The sequence below is a fragment of the Brienomyrus brachyistius genome, chromosome 6 (genome assembly GCF_023856365.1).
Source record: "Brienomyrus brachyistius isolate T26 chromosome 6, BBRACH_0.4, whole genome shotgun sequence".
In the NCBI taxonomy this organism is placed as follows: Eukaryota; Metazoa; Chordata; class Actinopteri; order Osteoglossiformes; family Mormyridae; genus Brienomyrus; species Brienomyrus brachyistius.
Window position 1 is genome coordinate 6,158,903 of NC_064538.1, and position 20,676 is coordinate 6,179,578.

The window sequence follows — 20,676 nt, forward strand, 5'->3', positions numbered from 1 at the left end:
TGCTCCAAGGATGGAAGCCTCATTAGCTCCTCAAAGGTTTGACGTATTTCACCTTTCAGGGGCCGATTGGTCCTGACAAGAACATACCAGCCCTGTGATTCAGCCACCGAAGACGTAGGTGGGGATTGTGATCCTTTAATATGACACTTAATGGCTTCATTTGAAGAAGGCATTTATTCCAAGCTGCACTCGGTTGAAGAATGCCAGCAAGGGGAGGAACCAGTCTAACTCGTCTGGCCCCGCCTCCTTCCTCTTTGCTCCCTGCCCCCAACCCCTGATTGTCACCAAACTGGCCACGCTGCCTTACACGTTCTGCCGGTGGAGCTCCTAGCAGCAGTGCAGCCAGTGTGGCTGCAGCAGACACGCGCACGCAAAACGTCTAAACAAGCAGGCGCGCCGACCCTCTCCCCCACCCTCTCCAAGCCGTGGGTTGTGCTCAGTTTCGCAGCAGAAGCCACCTCCTGCAAACAGGATGTCTTTAGGACCCTGTGGCGTATAGTGACTGGGTGAGTGATATTTTGAACCTGACCACAGAACCTGCCAGCAGCTCCTTCAGAACGGCAGCCTGGCGCGCAGCTCCGAGGACCATTTGCAGAAGCTGGGCCAGACCCCAGGAGGAACACCCATGCCCTGAGATGTCCAGCAGCCTGGCCCCAGGATGGAGCAACAAGTTAAGGCCCTGAGGGGCTTCCTCACCTCTGTGAAGAGCAAGGAGACGAAGGAGAGTGCCGAAGGAAGCTTGACTGGGGAGTTCCTCGTGAGTTTACTCTCTGTCACTTGCGATCTCAGGGACTGGCGAGGAAACAGGTTCAGCGAGGTGAAGCTTGCACCCTGAGAGCATATATTCCAGATTTACTGCTGTGTGCCTACTGTGCTTGTCAGGGTTTAGTGGGGATTAAAGAATGCTGCTGATCAAAGATAAAAGCACATTGCATTTGGGCTACATCTTGGAGGAGAGGGCAAGAAGTCCCTTTAAAAAGTCGCTTTGTAAGCTATTATTCCTAAAGATTTTTTTCTTTAGCTATTTAGCAGCTATTGTAGCCCTTTATATGACTGTCCTGTCTGTATTTTTGATATGAGTGATCTATGTGTCCGTTTCTAGATATGAAAAGTTAGTCTTTTGGTCTGGTATATAGGGAACTATCTCCTCTTTAGTGAAATACCCTATTGCAAAAACCATCAAGCTTGAAACTGGGAGCTCTGGGCAGGACACACAGCAACTGCATGAGCTTTCCGGTGCCAACTGCGATCTTATTAGCGAATGGCGTGAATTGGGTCCGTATTCAATTACGAGCAACACGTCGGGGTAGATTTCTCATCGGCATCTTAGGGTGATGCACTCACGCTCAGAGACGTCTGAGCAAACTCTTCCTAGCTCCCTTTAAGTCCGTTTGTGCGTCAGCTGAAATTTCCGCTCCATTGCCCAACTCTGAAAGCAACTGCAGAAAACTAAAAAAAACAGGAACTCAGGCTAGCAGTAAACACATCGGTGTAGTGGCTGTCGGTCAGAGACGGACACTCTTGTAACACTGCCTGCACCTCTATTTAGTCTGTGAGCTGTGACTGTGACTCTGCTGGTATCTGTCAGGATACACTGACGGGACAAACTGGGACTGTCAGCAAAATGTTTCACAGCACCGTCGTTTTCTCATGTACGTCATTCGCTAACGATACGCTGCAAGTCGAAGGCTTAGCCTTGTCCTTCTCTCGTGGCCATGTATCCTTCATCCTGCCCCTGTGAGAATGTCTGGACCCTTTTAACACCTCATATTTAATTCACGGCTGACATACTTGGGATTTCCCATGTGAGTTCTGTTTCTTCGTAGGTCAGTTTTATTTCCTGATGCGGTTTTCTGAGGACGCCTGGCACATGGGCCAAAATTGAAAAATACAAGCAGACAGCCCTGCACAGCACAGAAATGGCAGCAAGGAGAGTATCAGACGGACAGTTTTCATTTAAAATATAGTGAAACTGGCGCAATAAACACTCCTGTTGTGCTCTGTTGTAGTTTATGGATTCCATGAACACATTTCTCTTCCTACTAAGCAGGCTAGGCCACCACAGAGAACAAACACTCTACTGCAAGGTTTTTTACGCCTCACAGACCAAGTTAGGGCCAGTCAGGACGACATCGACAGCATTTAGAGGAGAAAAGCGTGCATATTATTTGAGAAGAATCTCTCTTTTGAGATTTATGTGGCCGACACAAGTGGGAAAACGAGATGAATTTGTCCTGGGTGTAAAGGAGTCAATTAACCTTCCCAGCTAACAGCGAACGTTCCCAGAACTGTAGCCAATGTTATGTGAAAGTCCTCTCAAGTTGGCAGAAAATGTTCTTACTTTTCTATGTTTTACATTTTAACAAAGGTTCTATCAATGTCAGCACGACAACATTACCACCTGAACATTCTTTTAATGCAATTAATGTAAAAAAATATTGTTTTATTATGAAGCATTATTTTATGCAAGTTCTACATGTAGATACTGTTAAAGCACAGTCCAGCTATGGACCCACAAACTTTGAGGCATAAAGCAACAATGTTACCCACTGCCCTACCGTGTGTTTTTATGTTATTACTCTTAGCGGTAATAGTCAGATTATGTCCTAGGAACATCAGGAAAACTGGACACTTTGAACCATACTTTAATCGTAATGTCTGGTAAATGTTCCTAGAACGCGGATTTGATAGCGGGGTTATAATAGTAATGTTGAGTCAAGAAGCCATAAGCATTATGTGTAGGAACCCTGAAGAACTCAACCGGTTGTGTTTTGAGTTTCTGGAGTCTGAGCTTTGCTCTCAGTGTCCAATCCCAGGCATTTGTGGGCTCGGGAGGAATAGTGGCATGGCGGGTAGGGATATGGTAACAGCCAGCCTCTTCCACTTTAGTGGAACATCCTACTGAAGTGGCAAGACAGAAATGTCTGAGGTAGGCCCCGTTGTGTAATGCTATTTGTTTGGTGGAACACAGGGCTTGCAGTCATGCGCTGTCCTGTGGTAGGCGTCCTTACGCAAGCCTAGTAAAGTCCAGGCAACCCCGGTGTTCACAGGCTCGGCAAGGTTGCGGCTTTCCTCCCACATTGTTTGCCAGGCATCTCCGTGGTCACCTATTCACCCACCCGGCTCATGGCATTTCTACACGAAATCTGCGACGTTCGTACTGTCTGAACCTGTGGCAGATAAACTCCACAAAATGGAGAAAGTCGAGTCCAATTGTCGTGTGAGGATACTAACAAAGTACTTTAGAAACAACGGGGGGGAAATTAACGCAACAAATGGCAGACTCATAAATGCAAATAATAAATAACATATTCAGACCACCATCACGCTGCTGACGACGTACACGAACAGAATGTGCTTCATTCACCAGACAAGAACATTCAGGTTCTCCACGTACCATATACTAAAAATATCTTCTTGGCATCATCCTGACTTGAAAGAGCTTTAAAGAAGGGGCTCCCTTAATAATTTTCAAATTATTATGACATGGTGGATAGGTGCATCAGTGCTGCGAGTCAGTTATGTTGTTCAGCGTTGTTCAGTGGTAAAGAGTTAATCCTGATTTTATAGCTAAACGATCTTTGTACAACATTGTAGCCCACCAAACAGGGGGCAGTATCCTCGCATTTTGCTTTGGTGAGTTTTGAGAAATAGAAAACGAAGATAGTTGTGAGAAAGCTGGGCAGTGAGTTCTACCAAAACCACAAAGCGTGTTGAGGTGTGTGTGTGTTTGTGTTTGTGTGTGTGTATTTGTGTGTGTGAACGCCCGTCATTTTTCGTATGTGTTTCAGCACATGTGCAGCTGGGGGGTTTTTCAGCTCTGGTTTCCTTCAGGTTAGTGGCAGAGGGAGCCAATATGTCTCTCAGCCTTGTGGGGGGGGGGGGGGGGGGGGGGGGCTTGCGTAGCGGGCCACTGATATAAGATAACTCGTCAGGTAGGCCTCGGCGTGAGAGGGACATCGGACGCAGATGTCCTGTAAAAGGTGACATGGCCGTAATCACCGACATCACCTACAAAACAACGACTGCCATATGAGCCAAAGAGTGTTACAAAGCATTTTAAAGTGTAGACTAGGACAGAATTGCCATGAGTGGTCTGAGGTTAAGGCAGGAAAGCTCTGTGACATTACAATGACCTCATGCGAATCTACTGCCACGATGTACTGAACCAAGCACAAAATACGGCCCATGGTTCACTCTCCGTCAGCACAGTGTTCCAGTGCCGCCATGGTGGTTTGTAGAGTCACATTACAAACAAACACCCTTCAGTTGTGCAGTGGGCAGATGGTCTGTCATGGAAACTGTCATGAGCAAGTTCTCAGTTCCTCTCAGGGGCAACATCTCTTTCCTGGCTCGAATGACTTAGGTCCTGGGGCAAGTAAATGAGAAACAGGAAAGCACACACATTTTCCACGTCCCACCTTCTGGAACTGTGATGCAAATAAGGTCACCCCCCCTAAAGAACATGGAACAAAGCAGGGAGCTGTATATGTTTAAAGCATGATTAATATGCAAATTAATAATTAAACCAACCAACAGCCCAGCTACAAAAGTGAGGCAATAGTGCTCATTTCCTGCCACTGAAAGGCTTTCTTTTATTAACGATCGTACGGCTAACTGCCCAAAGGGCATTCCCATTGGCCGCTGGTGCAAGATGGTCAAGGCACGCATCATTTTCTGGAACGATGTCATTTGCAGAGGCTGAAAAGACAGTCCACCAAGTTCCGTGCGGACAAGACTTACCCCACGACTGTCGCAGAGAAGCAGGTGAATGCGAAGAAAAACAGATACAAGGACATCGTCCCTTGTGAGTTAAACCCCACTGGTAGCCGATGAAAAATTGTATGTTAAGTGAGGACACCCTCTCCTCTCATATATATATATATGATCCCAGCTGAAAGCTGATTGGCCCCTGGAGTGCCCCTCCCCTGTCACTCACCAATTCGAAACATGTCAAAAATTGCCCCTGATTACACTGTTCGTAGTGATCAGTATAGAAAACGACTGAATAAAGTTTAACAGGAAGCCTGACTGTGATGTATTAGAGTTTTAGGCCAAAGGCATGTGCTGGTCTGCATGCTATGGGTATTGAAAAGGCCTGGATTCTTCTCTTTTTCCCTCTCCAGTTGACCATAGTCGAGTGAAGCTCTCCCTTATCACCTCAGACAGCGAAAATGACTACATCAACGCCAGTTTCATCAAGGTGGGTAGAGATTTTGCAGAGCTTACAAAAAGAGACAATAAGGGAATGACGGGGATCAGGTGTGTGGCTCAGTAAGGAGGCTGCAGTACGTGTGACTGGAAGGTCGTTGGTTCAGAACGATTTCGCCCTTGAGTCTGTGAGAAAGGCGTGTAACACCCTGGGTTTCTCCAGGACCTGGCTCTGCTTTCTCAGAAAAACAAACAAAAGCATCTGCTAAGTAAATAAACAAGAACAGGAACAGCCAACATGCATGATAATCTACATCAGTGTTTTCCAACCAGCTCTTTGGGGACCTGCAGACAGTCCACGTTTTTGGGATCTGGGAGGGAGCATAAATGTGAACTGTCTGGCAGGGAGCACGGAGGGAGCAAAAACATGGACCAGCTGTGGGTCTCCAAAGACCGGGTTGGAAAACACTGGTATACATGTATATGTAGGTAAGGAAGTCTAATACAGATATACTTCCACTGTGGGCTTCTAAAAGGTTAATCAGATGAAGGGTTAAAGTGCCAGCTTCCACTTACCGAAGCCGCTCTCATGACCCAGCATTACTATTAGTATGTGGAGGGTGTAACCAGCAACTGTGACATCTCTGTTGCCAGGGTGTGTTTGCGGAGCAGGCCTACATCGCCACCCAGGGGCCCCTGCCCTCCACAGTGCCGGACTTCCTAAGGATGCTATGGGAGTATAAGGTGGAGGTGAGCAGTTCGCCGGGATGTACTCTGGACTCTGTCCGGCCACCCCGTGCCATTCGGGTGGGTGTCGACATGCCCATCTGGGTGCAGCCTGGCGTGTGGTGATTCCCTTAATGTAATGGCGTGTCCTTTTCTCTCAGGTTGTGGTGATGGCCTGCAGGGAGTTCGAAATGGGCAAGGTGAGTTCCCTGGGTCCCGACTTCTGCCGGTTTTCATACTACAGTGTTTAGGAAGTGGAAAAAAATATTCAACTACGATATCGCTCTAGACTGTGAATATTCTTAATGTCGTGCTTTCTGCTGACCAAAGAATGATCTCGTTAGGTTCTTTATTTCTTTGGAAGATGTTGTGTAGCTCTTGCTACGATACTGTTTACGCTTTTACCTGGTCGTTCATTGGCAACTCAGTATAGCTGCACTGATGCCTAATCGACTGCTAGACAGGGTTATGATTATACTGCATTATTTGCTTCACTTGTACGTCGGTTTGGACAAAAGCACGTGCTTGATGAAAATAACCGTAAATAGAGAAATTTATGATGTGAGCTGTTGGATCTTTCTGTGAGGGAGAGTGGGTATAGAGTCATGGCTGGGAAACACCTCTGCCTTCAGCAGAACGTGGCTTTTGTAGGTGGGGGGCATCTAGATGACACACAGTGGGTGACGCACAGGGGCACTGCGAGAGCGATGGGCGTTCGAGAAGACGGTTCAGGCTTCAGGTGTGAAAGACCCCTCGTTTCTCACTTCCTGTACCAATTTCTGACCCACCTTACAGAAAAAGTGTGAACGCTACTGGCCAGAGAAGGGGGGTTTGGCAGCCTTCGGCCCTTTCACCGTTCTATGCGTGAGTACTTCCTTCCAGGTTCCGACCACTTCCTGCCTCTGCTGACAGCCGTCTCGACACAGCTGAACACGTGACCCTCAAGGTCTCTCAAATCAAAAGGCTGAACTCGACGGATTTCATTTGCAGCTACCGGAGTCATACCACTGCAATCATACAAATGCAATGAGAGCCTTTTGTTTGAAGTAGCTTAGTCTCTGTATAAATCGAATTAAACGAATAATAACGCATAATAAAATAACTTCAAGATAATTTATGGGATTAAAAAAGTCAAATCATAAAGGAAACAGTCCAGAAAAATAATTATCGCCTTTATTCCATTTCAGAACACTGGCTGAATTCTTAGCAGAACACTCAAAGTCTATTTCAGCTTAACGTAGAAGGTTTATGCACATTTATGTCTCATGTTTACGTATGACCTCAGCTAATCTATTGCAAGATTGGGTCATGTTCTACCCAAGTAATGATTTGGGTTAAATGCTAAACGGTGAGGTACATGATGCGGTTCTTGATGGTTTCATATCTAAAAATCCTTTGCCTTGTCCAGCATCTGTCGTCACATTGAGCCAACAAAAGAAGGAAGTGTGGGTATGCAGAACGATTGTAATCTGTTGCACGGTCCTCTTGATTCTCACTGTCCATTTGCAGAACTATTTTTAACAGTTTTTTGAAGTATATTTTTCTTTCTATGCGTTATGTCCACATCTCAGATTGTGAGTTTTTAAATGTATTTGCATTTACATTATATTTATCATAGTTACTTGCATAAATTTATCACCATATTTTTTGCGCAAGACCATGATTTCATCCCCGCGCATGAGGCATGCATTATGCAGCTGAAGATGACCACAGAGGTACCATGACGCCCTGTTCTGGGGTTGGGCAGAGGAGAACTTCCTCCTACTTACCCGCGGCCCTTTGCAGGCGCCAAGGCCTAATCCGTTGCTTTTTTGGCGGCCTGTTCGCTCTCAGTATCACTTCACCATATCGGTACTTTTGTGCGTCTATTTATTTCCAAAACTCACGCTAATCAGTGACGCATAAAGCAGAGAAAGTCTACATCTCTTCCACAAAATCTGAAGCCGCAGTGGCCATTAACAGAAATCCCTGTGTCTCATTGTCTACAGTATGTGTTTTTAGCAGGAACTCAAAAAGGTTCCCCCCTTGGGTAGTATTATTGGTCTTTCGTGCACCGGGCGAACCAGATTTGCTCGGATGATGACAGAATCTAACACGCCGCAAACGTGTGCTTTGGTTTCAGGAATCCGAGAAGAACAGAGGTGACTACATCACAAGGGCTCTCACGTTGTCATTCATGAATGTAGGTAGCCGTCATTTTTAGCATCTGTTCCACAGTATCATCCTCCCAAGAGCGCAGGCCGTAAACACTGCTGACAGTCCGCAAAGGTGCAGCACACCATGGGCAGCCCCCCAACTCTGTTTTCTTTTTAACAGAGCATTGAAGTGGAATATCGTATCGGTCGGCTTGCGCCTGATGTTGCTTCCTCTTAGCTTTGACGACATGCGATATATTTGGAGTCTCCAGTATCTTGCTATTTTTGTACTTCACATTAGAACTATATTAAGAGTTGAAATGATCGTACATTATTAGACATCAGAAAACAAAGAGCAGCACTAAACTGAAATAGATCCTAGGAAGTATCAAGCTAGATAGCAACACCCGATCAACATATAATAATAATAATAATAATAATAATAATAATAAATAATAATAATAGAAGAAGATTTTTGTAGAACCTTTCAAGCCAGAATACTTTAAGAAAACAAATACATTATAACAAAAATTCTGAATTATGTATATTAAGAAATGTTATGCGTTAAAAGTACGTCTTTTTAAACAAGGTTTAAAAATAGATACTGTGTCAATAGGCCTGATTTTTAAAGGGAAGCTGATCCAGATCAGATATTGCCAGTAGCTGTGCTTTGTGTTATTTTGTATAATAATGAACATATGTTCCTGTTTCCCTACTGTAAGTAGGTGCTTATATTTAGCTGCTGCTTTTCTTTATTGTAAAAGCCACACCCCCAGCAGCGTGTAGATGTGACATTTACTTTACAGCGATGCAGTATCTGCTTGACAGTAGTTCACTTTTAATCTGTATGAATCCTACTCCGGTTCCCACCACCAGCAAACTCGGACCATGCAGCAGCTGCACTATATGAACTGGCCAGACCACGGGGTACCAGACTCCATACCTCCTATCCTGGAAATGATTCAGGAGATGCGCTGTCATCAGCCCCATGAAAATATCCCCATCTGCATTCACTGCAGGTCAGAGTCCCGCCCAGCACCTCCTCATTCGTTGGCCACTGTCACATGATCTCCCCCGGACCGATCAATAAATGACCGGTTTCAAAACCATTAGCTGTGGGAGCTAATGGGAAATTTTCTGAATGAGGAGACAAAGGGCTTGAAAAACTATGCCATACCTCATCTCTGATAACCTACTCCTGAAGATACATGACCTGCACATGAATTCACCATCTGGCACCGGTATTTACAAGTCTATGGTCCAAACTCACACAGGAAGGTGTGGGAGGATGGCCACTGCCCTCATTAGATGAAGAAAAAAAATCGAGCGAGCTCATTTTCCCTCCCAGACGCTGTCACTCTGCTGACAGACCAACAGCACCGATAAGATGACCTTGTTTTCTGAAAATCTGATAGCTCATTCAATCAGTGACCTGTTTTGCCTTCAGCTGCTAGCCTTTTGCTGCTCTTTCGTGTATTCTGGATGCTCGCCCATTTATATACTTGTCTTTGTCTTTAACTTGAATAGCTCTTTTTTTAGGCTTGTTGCATAGCTCTCGCTCCGATGCTACCGCGCACCTGTGATTGATCATTCAGTGGAAGCTCAGCCGAGCTGCACTCTTCCTAATTGGCTCCTTGACAGCTGTATTCTGACTATTTACTATCTGCCTCAGTGGTATGTTGCTTTAGAAAAGCAGGAAACTAAATTTATCCAAGAGCCAACATGCGTTTTATTGAGACAGGAGGATCAGCCTCTGTGCAGCACCTGAGACTAAGAGCCTCGCTCAAGGGCCCAATGGTGACATCACTCCACCCATGCTGGGATTTGAACTGGCAACCTTCCGATCGCAGGCACACTTCTCCCATTTACTCAGCACAGAGTTGGCTTGTCTCACTCCTTCTCTCCCTGTCCTGCCTCCCCACTCCTTTTGCCATTCTCCCTCTTATGGCATCTCTGTGCCCCTGCAGTGCTGGTTGTGGCAGGACGGGGGCGCTGTGCGCCATCGACTACACCTGGAATCTGCTGAAAAATGAGGTGAGATTGCTGCTGTCCTTATGGGACACGGGTCAGCAGAAGCAGTAGGTGGGAGAGAAATCACATTCAGGCATTTAATGCAATAATCCCCCCCCCCAGATGATCACCAACACCTTCAGCATCTTCCAGCTGGTGCAGGACATGCGGACTCAACGTCCCTCAGTTGTTCAAACTAAGGTATCAGTCCTTTGCCTCAAAGCTACTATAACCCAACCATTAATTTATTATACTGTAGTTCATTACATACCTTCAACTTACCTTGTTTTGGCCTGGGGGGTCATTACAGTACTACCAAGTTTATGTGATTTCAGCTCAAAACAGAAATAAAAAAAAATATTAAAATATTATAATAAACAAGAATATGGGAATTACTACTACGATCCTGACTCCATCAAATACGCATTGATATGTATAATATTCTTATTAATAATAATAATAATAATAATAATAATAATAATAATATTATGAACTAAACATTTTACCAGCATGTTAAGGCATTTATTATAAAAACAGGAAGAAGAAATTGCATAGTAAGAATGACCCAACAGCTGAGACTGAGTGAAACAGGAAGCTGTTCACACAGCCTGATCGGCGGTGCCTTTGGATTGGCGAGGCTGGGGTTGTGCGTGTCACTTCCTGCATGCCAGGGGGCGATAAGGCGATCAAACCGGCACTGTAACGTCAGCGAGACAGGTGGAGACATCATGGGTCATCACCCCACTAGTTTCACACGGGTTTCCATTTCCTTATATATATATATATATATGTGTGTTTATCTAGCAGATATTATCTACATATTGCAACCATGCATTAATAACACACTAGCGGTGCAACTCTGAATAACTAGACAACAAGGGGAGCTGAAGTAAGCAGAACTAATGAAGATCCTGTTCAGCTTTCTGCCCGCAGTCCAGAAATGTGCAGTTAGATGAACCGTTCTCTGTAGCCGTGCGATCGAAAGACATCCCTTCCTGTACGTTTCCTCGTCTTGTGCTTCCTAGGAAATGGTCTTGTGCTTTCTGATATGATACTAGGATTTTTTAAGGTGGGGGGGCATAGGAGGAGCTAACCTTTTCATGAGCCAATGATGTGTTTTGAATCAGTAAGTGACGGGGGGATGGGTACTCTGAGAGCCAATCAGCTTTTAGCTGGGGCCGGTGCTCCTGTGGCCCCTCCCTGTATATGTCCCTGGATATTGTACAGGTTCACCATAACGACCAAGTGGAATAGTGCAATGTTTTCCAATCTAGTCCTCAGGGACCTACAGCCGGTCCACATTTTTGCTCCCTCCCAGAATCTTTATCTTATGTACTGGGTGGGAACAAAAACGTGGACTGTCTGTGGGTCCCCAAGGACTGGATTGGGAAACACTGGCGTAGTGGATAAGCAGGTTGAAGATGGATGGATGGATGGATGGATGGATGGATGGATGGATGGATATGAAACTTTATCTGTACTTCAACTACAGTTGATTCACATTTGGTGCATTTTTTGTAATAGGAGCAGTATGAACTTGTGTACCAGACCATTGTCTTCTTATTTGAGCACTACCTGAAGGCACTGGATGGCTCCACAAACAGACAACAGGTGAGTACTTTTGCTGGATGGTAAGTCAGATTGGGGGATGTAGGCTATATTCCTGTGTCCTGCCAAGATGGAGCAGCCATCAGTTTCTCTGTATTTTGTTAAAATAAATGCCAGCAGTACAGACATTGTAAGACTGAACCAAAAAGGGCTACTTTAAGAAAGTAGCCCAAAAAGGCAAATCCATTCAAATTCTGTTTTGACCTTTTTCTAGTTCTCAAAAGACATGCTACTGTGCAGGGGTGATTCTAGGGTAGGGGGCATAAAAATGACAAAAATTCATATAGAGGGGGCAATCTTTTCATTAGCCAATGATATGTTTTGAATTGGTGAGTGACAGGGGAGAGGGTACTTTAGGGGCCAATCAACAATCAGCTGGGGTCAGTGCCTATGTAACCCCGCCCCTCCTACCGGCTCAGTAAACTTATCCTCTCTTCCTCCCGTCTCCCAGGTCCCAGTGCCCTCCTTGCCCATTCAGGTAGAAAACATGAGCGACACTGGTGACAATTCCGAGGAATTACTGGGGATACCAGAGAAGACAATGCTGGAGAAGCTGCAGGTCAGCGCAGAGAATAAAAGAGAGATGGAGGTTGTGTTCCAGCTCCAAGTGGATGAGAAGCAGTGGTGAGGAAACATCACAGATGACCTTCAGATCTGCATACTCACATTGACACACAGATATCATACACATCAATCTCCACACATGTATTCGCTAAACTATTAGAGGCAAAATGATTCTCCGTTATAATCCTATGGTACATTATCACAGTTTAAATTATTACTTTTCTCCAGGTTACACTGCAAATTCTGAACGCAATTTCTACTTTTTTGTGATTTTAAATTTGAAGATTGACTATTGCAATTTTGTGGCCACGTGGCTTAAATGTCACATCCTTCCTTCCCAGGGACAGGGGCCTAGCCAATCACACAGCTGCGCTGGCTGACCCCCCAGCCATGTGGCGCCCCCTGGTGGAGGAGAATGCTCACAGTGCCTGTGAACCCGAGCCCACTGGGCACACTCCAGCAAACATGCTGGGTCCTGTGATGCCACCGCCCAGACGCAGCAAAGAGCAAGGACAGACTGTGTGTGAAATGCAGAGGCCTGAACCTAAGCCCAGGCATTTAGGCATCAGAACGGACTTGCTCTCCCCAAAGCCCAGGATGGAGGAGCACTGCCCTTTGCAGGAAGAGCTGGAGCCGCACATGATGTCAGAGGCTGCAGTAAATGTCCACACACTCACCAGTTTCGTAGAGGACCCATACTTCTCTTCACAGGAGCCAGAAAGCCCCATGGAGTTGGATGAGGTGTTTCCCACCGACAGCCAGTCGACCATCAATGCCTCCTTCAAAGCCCCCATCCTGGCCCTCAACGATAAGATTCTGGTGCTCCCGCAAATCGGCAGTGAGGGAATAGGTGATGCCTCTTACAGCTAAACCTGAGAGATGGTTACTACTCATGCTATCAACTTGAAGCCCAAGTCAAGTCAAGTCAAGTGGACATTATTGTCTTGACTTGAAGTGGGCTTGAAGCATATATCAAAATACACTTGTTCAGTTGAACATGCATTTTCCTCACCAATGAAGCCTATACAAAAAAAGCCATCTATGATTAGTGTAAAAAATTTAACGACACTTCTGAGTAAATTTAAAGGCAAAAGCAAAAAGTAAAATTAACAAATTCTGAAAACAAGAAGTAAAATGACATGATTATTAAACTGCATCAGACTTGTTTGCATTGTACAAAAAAAGGGAAGTTTTTAGGTCTCTGCTTCCTCTGGTTTTCAGTTGATTTCCATTTATTGTGGCTCACACTCATGTCATAGACGCAACTGAGGCCTCCGTCGAATTAGACAGCCCCCCTCCTTTGCCAAAACGAACCCCTGAGTCTTTCATCCTGGCTACAAGTGTGGAGGAAATATCACAAATTGCAGGTGAGCCCCCTTCCCCCCAAGCTGAAAACACAGTATACTTGACTGCTTTACCCAAGGTGCAGAACTTCTGCTTAACATCAAAGGGATCTCAGCCGTACTTCCTTCTTCTCCTGACTATCTGAAGCATCTGTCGTCCTCTTCAGATGTTCCATTTGATCGTTTGCATGTCATTCCTTCTCTTTCAGAAAGTACTGAAGTCGAGCAGAAGCTCGACATGGTCTCCTCACTGGACACTGCAGAAGCCTTTAGCAGAGACGGTGAGTTGTAGGTAGGGGTGTCCACAGAGGAAGAAGGCATGGATGATTTCAGGGGTCTGTTTTTCACCCCCATAAATTGTTTTTCCGTGCAGGGAGTGCCCCTTCCCCTGTACCTCCCCTTCCAGAAAGAACTCCAGAATCATTTATCCTGGCCAGCAATGAGGGTAGGTGTGAGTGGAAATTCACTGTCATACACAACATTCTTCTGATTGGTTATTTGTGATGAGGTCAGTTATTGAAATATACAGTCTAATTATTGTACAAAATTTAAGTCTTTGTCATGCAGGAGGTTTAACTGGGAACTACTTCTCTAAGGCCAAATTCTCATGCTATATTCCCAGAATACAACTGGTTTCTTATTCACGTAACTGAAGGGGTTTAACTCTGTGCCACTGGGATTCTAATGCCACTGGGAATTGTTCCCTAATAATTCCACTCTACCTGACTGATGAAAAATGTGTCGCTACAACAGACCTGGTGGAGAAGTTGGATCTGGACAGGCTTCTGGCCGTGAGTAGTGCCAGCAGAGTAGGAACGTCGCTGGAGTGGGCTGGGAGCTCAAACCCGGATCAGGTGAAGCCTAGGAATGCCTGGACGCGGAGCAAGGTGAGACCATCCTCGGAAAACACCACACAAAGGGATGTTATCAAGTCTCGCCATGGTACATCATGCACATTCATGATTCTATCGTACCTTACAGGTAAAGTTACAGATGCTAGAAATCAAAGTGTATTCTATTCTCATATGATTGATTGTCATAGCAAAGCTTTTGAATATTTTTAGCTAATTCTAAACACTGAATTTTTGAATTTGAAAGGCCTTTTAACATTTAAAACAAATGTATTGAATGTTATGTCACCCCCACAAAAAATAATAAAAACAGAATATGCAATGTTAGACAATGCTTTTTTTTATCGCAGGCTTGTACTTTGTATTTACAGTAATAGCTCAGCTTAATTACCTTAATGAGGGAGAGGGTTCTCCCAAGCCACAATGGAAAATTCCGGCTAAATGAAGAATGCAGACACTTTACGAGTGGCACTGGCTAAACTAACATCTCCATGTGCTGCCATGAACACTAAGGCCAGGCGCATGTCAAGAAACCTGCTATGTTCCACACAGAGGCCCCTTCTCGATCTGCCCAACCGTTCAGGAGCTTCATTATGACCATTTAACCATTACCCGGGCAGTCAGATCTGCATTTTATACCCACCTAAAGCAACTGCCTAAGTTCACCACCCAATCCGCTTTCTTTCAGAGCTTAAAAGTTAGAATGTCGCTACCGGGTAAGTCTATTAAACCTTTCTGAGTGGTTTTCATTCTAATGGCCTTTAACTGGGATGCTGAGTGGATGACGCTTTTATTTCTCGTGTGGATGTGAACTGTCACGGGGTCTCTCCAAGTGTAGCCTCGGTCCGTTGTCGTCAGTCTCCGCCTCTTTTTTTTCTGTCTGGCCACGCTTGACGGGACTCCGCCTCAACGCAGTGCCTTCGCTTAGCATAAAACCAGAAGTGTGCTTGAGAGGCCCTACGGGGGTCGTGTGCTGGAGATTTGGGAGACCCCAGCTTCTGACTCGAGTTGATCTGTTACAGGGCCTCCTTCCTTTCCTCCGCCTCCGGTTCCCGCCCCCCCCAAAGATGGAGCCTCTCTTCTTCTTCTTCTTCCTGATTTTCCTCCACCTTCTCAGTCAGACACAGGTGAGTGTCTCACCATGTGACCCAAACTATGACTCGGTCAGAAAGGAATTATCAAGTAAAATAATATAACAATGATCTCAGATGGTTCAGTTTATCATTAACTATGTATTGCCTACATATAGCCTTTGTTCTCTTACCGCAGTAACATGACCATACTCACATCAGTTAGGTTCCTTCCCCATTTTCAGTAACATCATTAATGTGCTTTTAATCCAGAAATTTCACCGACCCTCACTCCGCATCTTCCGGAACGGACTCCAGAGTCATTCATCATGGCTTCTCCAGACAGTGAGCTAACGATGTTCTCTTTCATGTTTTCAAGAAAACAGTTTTGAAGCATTTTTTTAAATCATTAAACTATTTATTTCTAAATCTAATCGCAGCATCTAAGGGGGTAGCGTGTGGTCAGTGGGTTACGCTCCAGTTTCTGTGATCAGAATGTCACTGGTTCAGATCCCCACCATCGTCAGAATCATTGCCTCACTGGGCAAGACCCTCCACCCCTGATCGCTCCAGAGACACCTAACCATACTTTCTCAATTGCACATCATGTTGGATTAAAGCATCTCTGACATAAATAAAATGCAACATTTTATGCGCGGCATTCTGTGCATGAAGTATTAACCACAAATATTTCCTCAGTAGGACGAGTATATTTTTTGCCCTGGAAAGTGTGACCAGAATGCTGTTCTTATCTACTCCAGGAGATGTGCACCAGGATTTGGACCTGCCCACCAGCATCGGGCACCCTCAGCGGATCGGAACTTCCTCCGAATGGGCGGGAAACAGTCAGCCCAAAAGGTTTCTGGACTGCATGCTTCGGAGCAAGGCGAGTCACAGACAAAAGCGACTGTGAAGCCGCCATGTCCTCCGTGCCTCTTTCACAGCCTGTTATCTGCGCATCGCTGAGCCGATTCACGTCACATGTGTCTCTAGCACCAGCGTGGTGTGGTTATTAGAGCCATATGTTGGACAGTAATAACCTCATCGAAATAATTTAGATGATGCACATTAAATAGCAGACAGTGAACAAATTACTGTTAATTCAATTTAATCACACTGGCTCACAGTTAGGCTCGGGGTTGGTGGTTGAATGACTACGGAAATGATTTTCCGCTCGCATTAGGTTAAATAAGCCCTAAGCCCACATTTGAGTGTGTCTCTCAGTCATGCCTTATTAAGAAATGCACACTCATATGCATCTCAATCTTTCCCTTCCAGAGCGTTCGAACAAAAAGTTCAAAGCAAGGTAATCTGTTCACTGATCTTTTCTTTCTTTCGGTCATGGCTCGTAAGTAGTTTTTTTTTTTTTTAAATCTATGGTCTCATTAAACAGCAGCAGTGAAAGTCTCCTTCAAATTCCCCACCTGTGCCAGGCTTCACTTTCTGTGGTCTTTGTAAGTGCTGGATAAAGGTCGATTCGCTCTTCATGTTAGCAGATCCCCTTTCAGAAAGAGAAAACACCTTATTACACAAGAAACCTGCCTCATACAATGACCAAAAATCTATGTAAAAGGATATTATAGCTATGTAAAGACCCTATCGACCTTAACATGGACGGTCACTTTCAAGATGGCCTCAAAATTGATATCATCTCCTGTCACTAGAGGGCGACTTGGTGCCTTCCTCTTAGGAAAAGACCTAATTAGAGAAGGTTTTTTTCCCCAGAGTTTCTTTTGGTATAAATGTTTTCTTATTGTCACATGCTGGGGTGTGTCTGGCTGAGGAGTTTTAATTCACAAGAAGAAGGAGGGGAAATTTAACATCTTACTTTCTTAAATCCGATGCGACAGAACAGACCTGTGTTCATTTGTGCCACCATCTTGCAGGCCACCTTTCCACAATCATTCCAGAAGCGGTCAGCACCATTCCTGAAGTCGGTGAGTGGCACCGAGTGCATTTCCAGATCACAATTACAGCATGCAGGTCATATGAGCAAACTGACCAATCGGCTTTGACATATGAGAAAGCAATAAAGTTTTGATTGGCTGAACAGTTCAAAAAGGGACGCAAGGAAAATATGGAAAGGAAGTGTCTCCCTTAGCCCCACCCACGATCGAACCGTTCCCTCACACAGAAACACAAATTTAAATAAGCGTTTAAGGAACAATGGAATTTATCATCATTGCCCAATCTAAGAGTGGAGCCCCCTAACTGTTACGTATTTGTTTCTCTCATATGTGGTAGAGGGGGGGTCTGCAAGCAAAAAGACAGTGGCTCCAACGGAATCAGAGGTCTCATCAGAGGTGAGACCAAACCAGGCCCCGGAAAGGACGCCTTTGTCCAGCAAGCCAAGGACCAAGGTATGATAGCACCCTCCCCCCCCCCCCACGACTTTGTGTTTGCAAGTGTGTGGTTCGACATGAGAGGCAATGCTTCAGGCCTCATAAATATGCCCTAGACTATCTCCCCGTCATTGTCGTTAATGTGCTGTAACTCTTACACAATGCTGATCATGCAATAATTGCGGATCACCTTCCTGTCCCACTGCAGAGCCTCAAGTTCCTGAAGAACATGCGTAAGCGTAAGTAGTTCTCATGCAGAGCTTGGCGTCATCGCCCGTGTCCTTGTAACCCTTAACATTTCACTTCAAAGAGCCCACCATTAGTCATTCATTTACGGTCCGTATTGACGTAGCTGTATATCAGACCTTTTCATCTATAACGTGCCCCACGCCTGTCCCCCATGTGTCTTCCTGCCAATGGGTACACCGTACGTCGTACACAATACCCTGCCATGCAGAAGTGCTTTGGCTGTGATTACAAATGACCAGTCAGGATACATCCTCCCAACACAATTAAATGCGGCTTTGTTGGGATGCTGGGGGTGACAGAGCTCTTGTACAGAGCACTGAGCTATTGCGCTCAACCTTTACTGCCCAAGTTACCTGGGAGCCCCATCTGGATTCAGGATTTAATACTCACTCACAGTAAAAGGGTATGGACCTCAGCTAGGGAATGAAAGGGTTTTTTTTTTAAGTCCATCAGCAATGCTTTCCTCAAGAATACCACTGCGGTATTATACCAAGCTTTACTTATTAACTTGCCAACTGGTGAAAATGTTTAACAAAAAGATCATATTACAGGTAAAGTGATTTAAATGAAATATGTCTACTGACCTTCAATGAACGTGTGGAAATGGATTCTTATGTCAAAACAATCAATTCTTTATAACTGCGATGTTCCCAAAGCTTAACATCGAATCCGTCTCAGCGAAGTTTCCATGTGAAACCCTTTTCACGGTGCAGTGAAGTCCAGTGGATCTCTAACACATGATGGCTCACTATCGATCCACTATGTCATCCGTTGTTTGTGGAAAAGCCAGTCAAAAATGAACTGTTTTGTTTTTATCAGTAAATCTGCAACAATCTCCTTGATGTGTCTTTTAGCTAAAGAAAACTCACCTGCAGCCTCTGCTCCTTCACGGGAATCTCCTTCCCACAGTTCCAGCCTGATGGTCAAACTTGGTACGCCTACAGCACGCCGACACCTTGCTCCGCCCTTCCCTGACACACTCATTCCACCAGAAAGCTCAAGTTACTGCTGACTTGATTCACACCAAATCGTCACACCTGTGGGCTTTAATCTCCTCCGCTCGTTTCTGCAAACCTTGGCACTTTCGGCCTGACGGCCTGCTTTAATCAACAAGGCTGACCTTGGCATCTCACATTTTCCTTCGGTTGTCACTCACTAGTTGCACGGCGGCAGTAGTTTCTAGCAACAGGCTAATCATCTGAATCGCCGCGTTATTCACTGATGCATTTGTTTAGCAAGTGGTCACTCAAGTAAGCGATTTGATTCGAGTGCCGGATTTCAACACGACCTTTACCTCACAGGTCCGTTAACCATAACCATCGTATCGCCGTTTTCTTTTTTGCCTTTGCTCCAGGATTTGGACACCGATTTGGAAAACCCAAAGGCCCAAGAAATCAACCAGAAACATGGGTATGAGGGAGAGGCTCAGGCGACCCAACAGTTTTTTTTGTTTGGTTTATTTATGACAAAATGGCTTAGAGTAGAGCCAAGTCTCCCATGGAGATGGGGGTCATGTGACTTAGCATAGTCAACCCCGCACTGCATACCTCACACTTCCGCAATTAGCCAATAACCGATGCTGCTGTCTTACAGTCACATGGTACATTTATGATACTTCACTAGGGCGTAAGTGTAACACTTCAAACCTCACGGTAGATCAACATCAGACGGAAAACATGCTCAGACGTAGGCGTAATTGCAGTCATCCACGCAAAACATGGAGAAAATATATTGCTTTGTATTATTTAAAAACAGGATAACTTTTTTGTGTTACTTTCTAAAATACCAGCTTTTGTATGCCCTGTCTTATAATGTATCCCAACAAATTTGTATTTCTTGTACTGGTTATTGAAGAACAAATGATGATGATGTCATAAAGTTAGTTCTCTTCTCTACTGAATTGGAATGGTACTTTTGTAGTGTTATACACTTCGCAAAATTCTACGATTTGCTCTTGGCAAATGTTGTGTTTTTCTGCTAGCCAGCGCTAAACTTTGATACCTAGCTTGGGTAGCACCTACACTTTGCATTCAGTATAGGACAGGGGTCTCCAACTCCAGCCCTGGAGAGCTACCGTCCAATAGGTTTTCTATCCTACCCGGCTTCGGATGAGCCACGCCTGTTCGCAGGTAAATACTAGGAACAGGTGTGGCTCATCAGAAGCCAAGAGGGACAGAAAACCTACTGGATACTAGCTCTCCAGGACCGGAGTTGTAGACCCCTGGTATAGAATATGTGTCTCATACAGGGAGTTACTGCTAAACAGTTGTAGTTATACAGTGCAGCCTGTGGCCTCAGCATCCAATGGCCACAGAGCACGTGACAATTTCATTGGGTGTCCGGTGCCCTTATCAGCAAGGGAAGAGGAGGATCTTGGACGTCCCCTCTGCATATTTTGCCATCTAGGAACGGGTTCCCTTTGGTAGATTTTGCCAATCCAACTATATTGGGGGGGGGGGGGGGGGTTTGGATTTTCCTACCTGGCAACGTGCTTGCATGCTTGGTGATGACAATCTGTAAAATCAGGAATGTAAAGCCAAGCTGGGTGCTGAAAGATGAGTGAAGATATGCATCACGATAGCAAGTAACGACGGTTATCGACAGCAGAGCCGAAGCACTGACCGAGT

At 45.1% G+C, this 20,676-nt stretch overlaps 1 protein-coding gene across 2 annotated transcripts; it reads left to right on the forward strand.

The window, feature by feature from the left end:
- The first annotated feature begins 302 nt into the window (after positions 1-302).
- Positions 303-19,944, forward strand: ptpn22 (protein tyrosine phosphatase non-receptor type 22). Of its 2 annotated transcripts, none has more exons than XM_049018246.1 (27): positions 303-757; positions 4,699-4,807; positions 5,127-5,203; positions 5,806-5,901; positions 6,039-6,077; positions 6,673-6,741; positions 8,000-8,059; positions 8,889-9,031; positions 9,980-10,046; positions 10,146-10,223; positions 11,547-11,633; positions 12,082-12,254; positions 12,536-13,044; positions 13,454-13,561; positions 13,747-13,818; positions 13,911-13,982; positions 14,291-14,424; positions 15,077-15,104; positions 15,411-15,515; positions 15,732-15,803; positions 16,220-16,344; positions 16,737-16,764; positions 17,345-17,395; positions 17,703-17,818; positions 18,009-18,039; positions 18,904-18,981; positions 19,404-19,944. In XM_049018246.1, exons 1-27 carry the CDS (start codon positions 659-661, stop codon positions 19,463-19,465), a joined length of 2,688 nt encoding a protein of 895 aa, XP_048874203.1. In that variant the 5' UTR covers positions 303-658; the 3' UTR covers positions 19,466-19,944. The 2 variants fall into 2 exon arrangements, with proteins under 2 accessions (XP_048874203.1, XP_048874204.1); XM_049018247.1 differs by having other exon boundaries at positions 12,542-13,044.
- Positions 19,945-20,676: the final 732 nt, after the last annotated feature.

Bases quoted from the DNA above. Each gene is read 5' to 3' on its own strand.
- ptpn22 (XM_049018246.1), top strand. From the start codon at position 659: ATGGAGCAACAAGTTAAGGCCCTGAGGGGCTTCCTCACCTCTGTGAAG. The intron at 5,902-6,038 runs GTGAGCAGTTCG...CTTTTCTCTCAG, and splicing joins TATGGGAGTATAAGGTGGAG to GTTGTGGTGATGGCCTGCAG. The intron at 13,819-13,910 runs GTGAGTTGTAGG...TTTTCCGTGCAG, and splicing joins AGAAGCCTTTAGCAGAGACG to GGAGTGCCCCTTCCCCTGTA.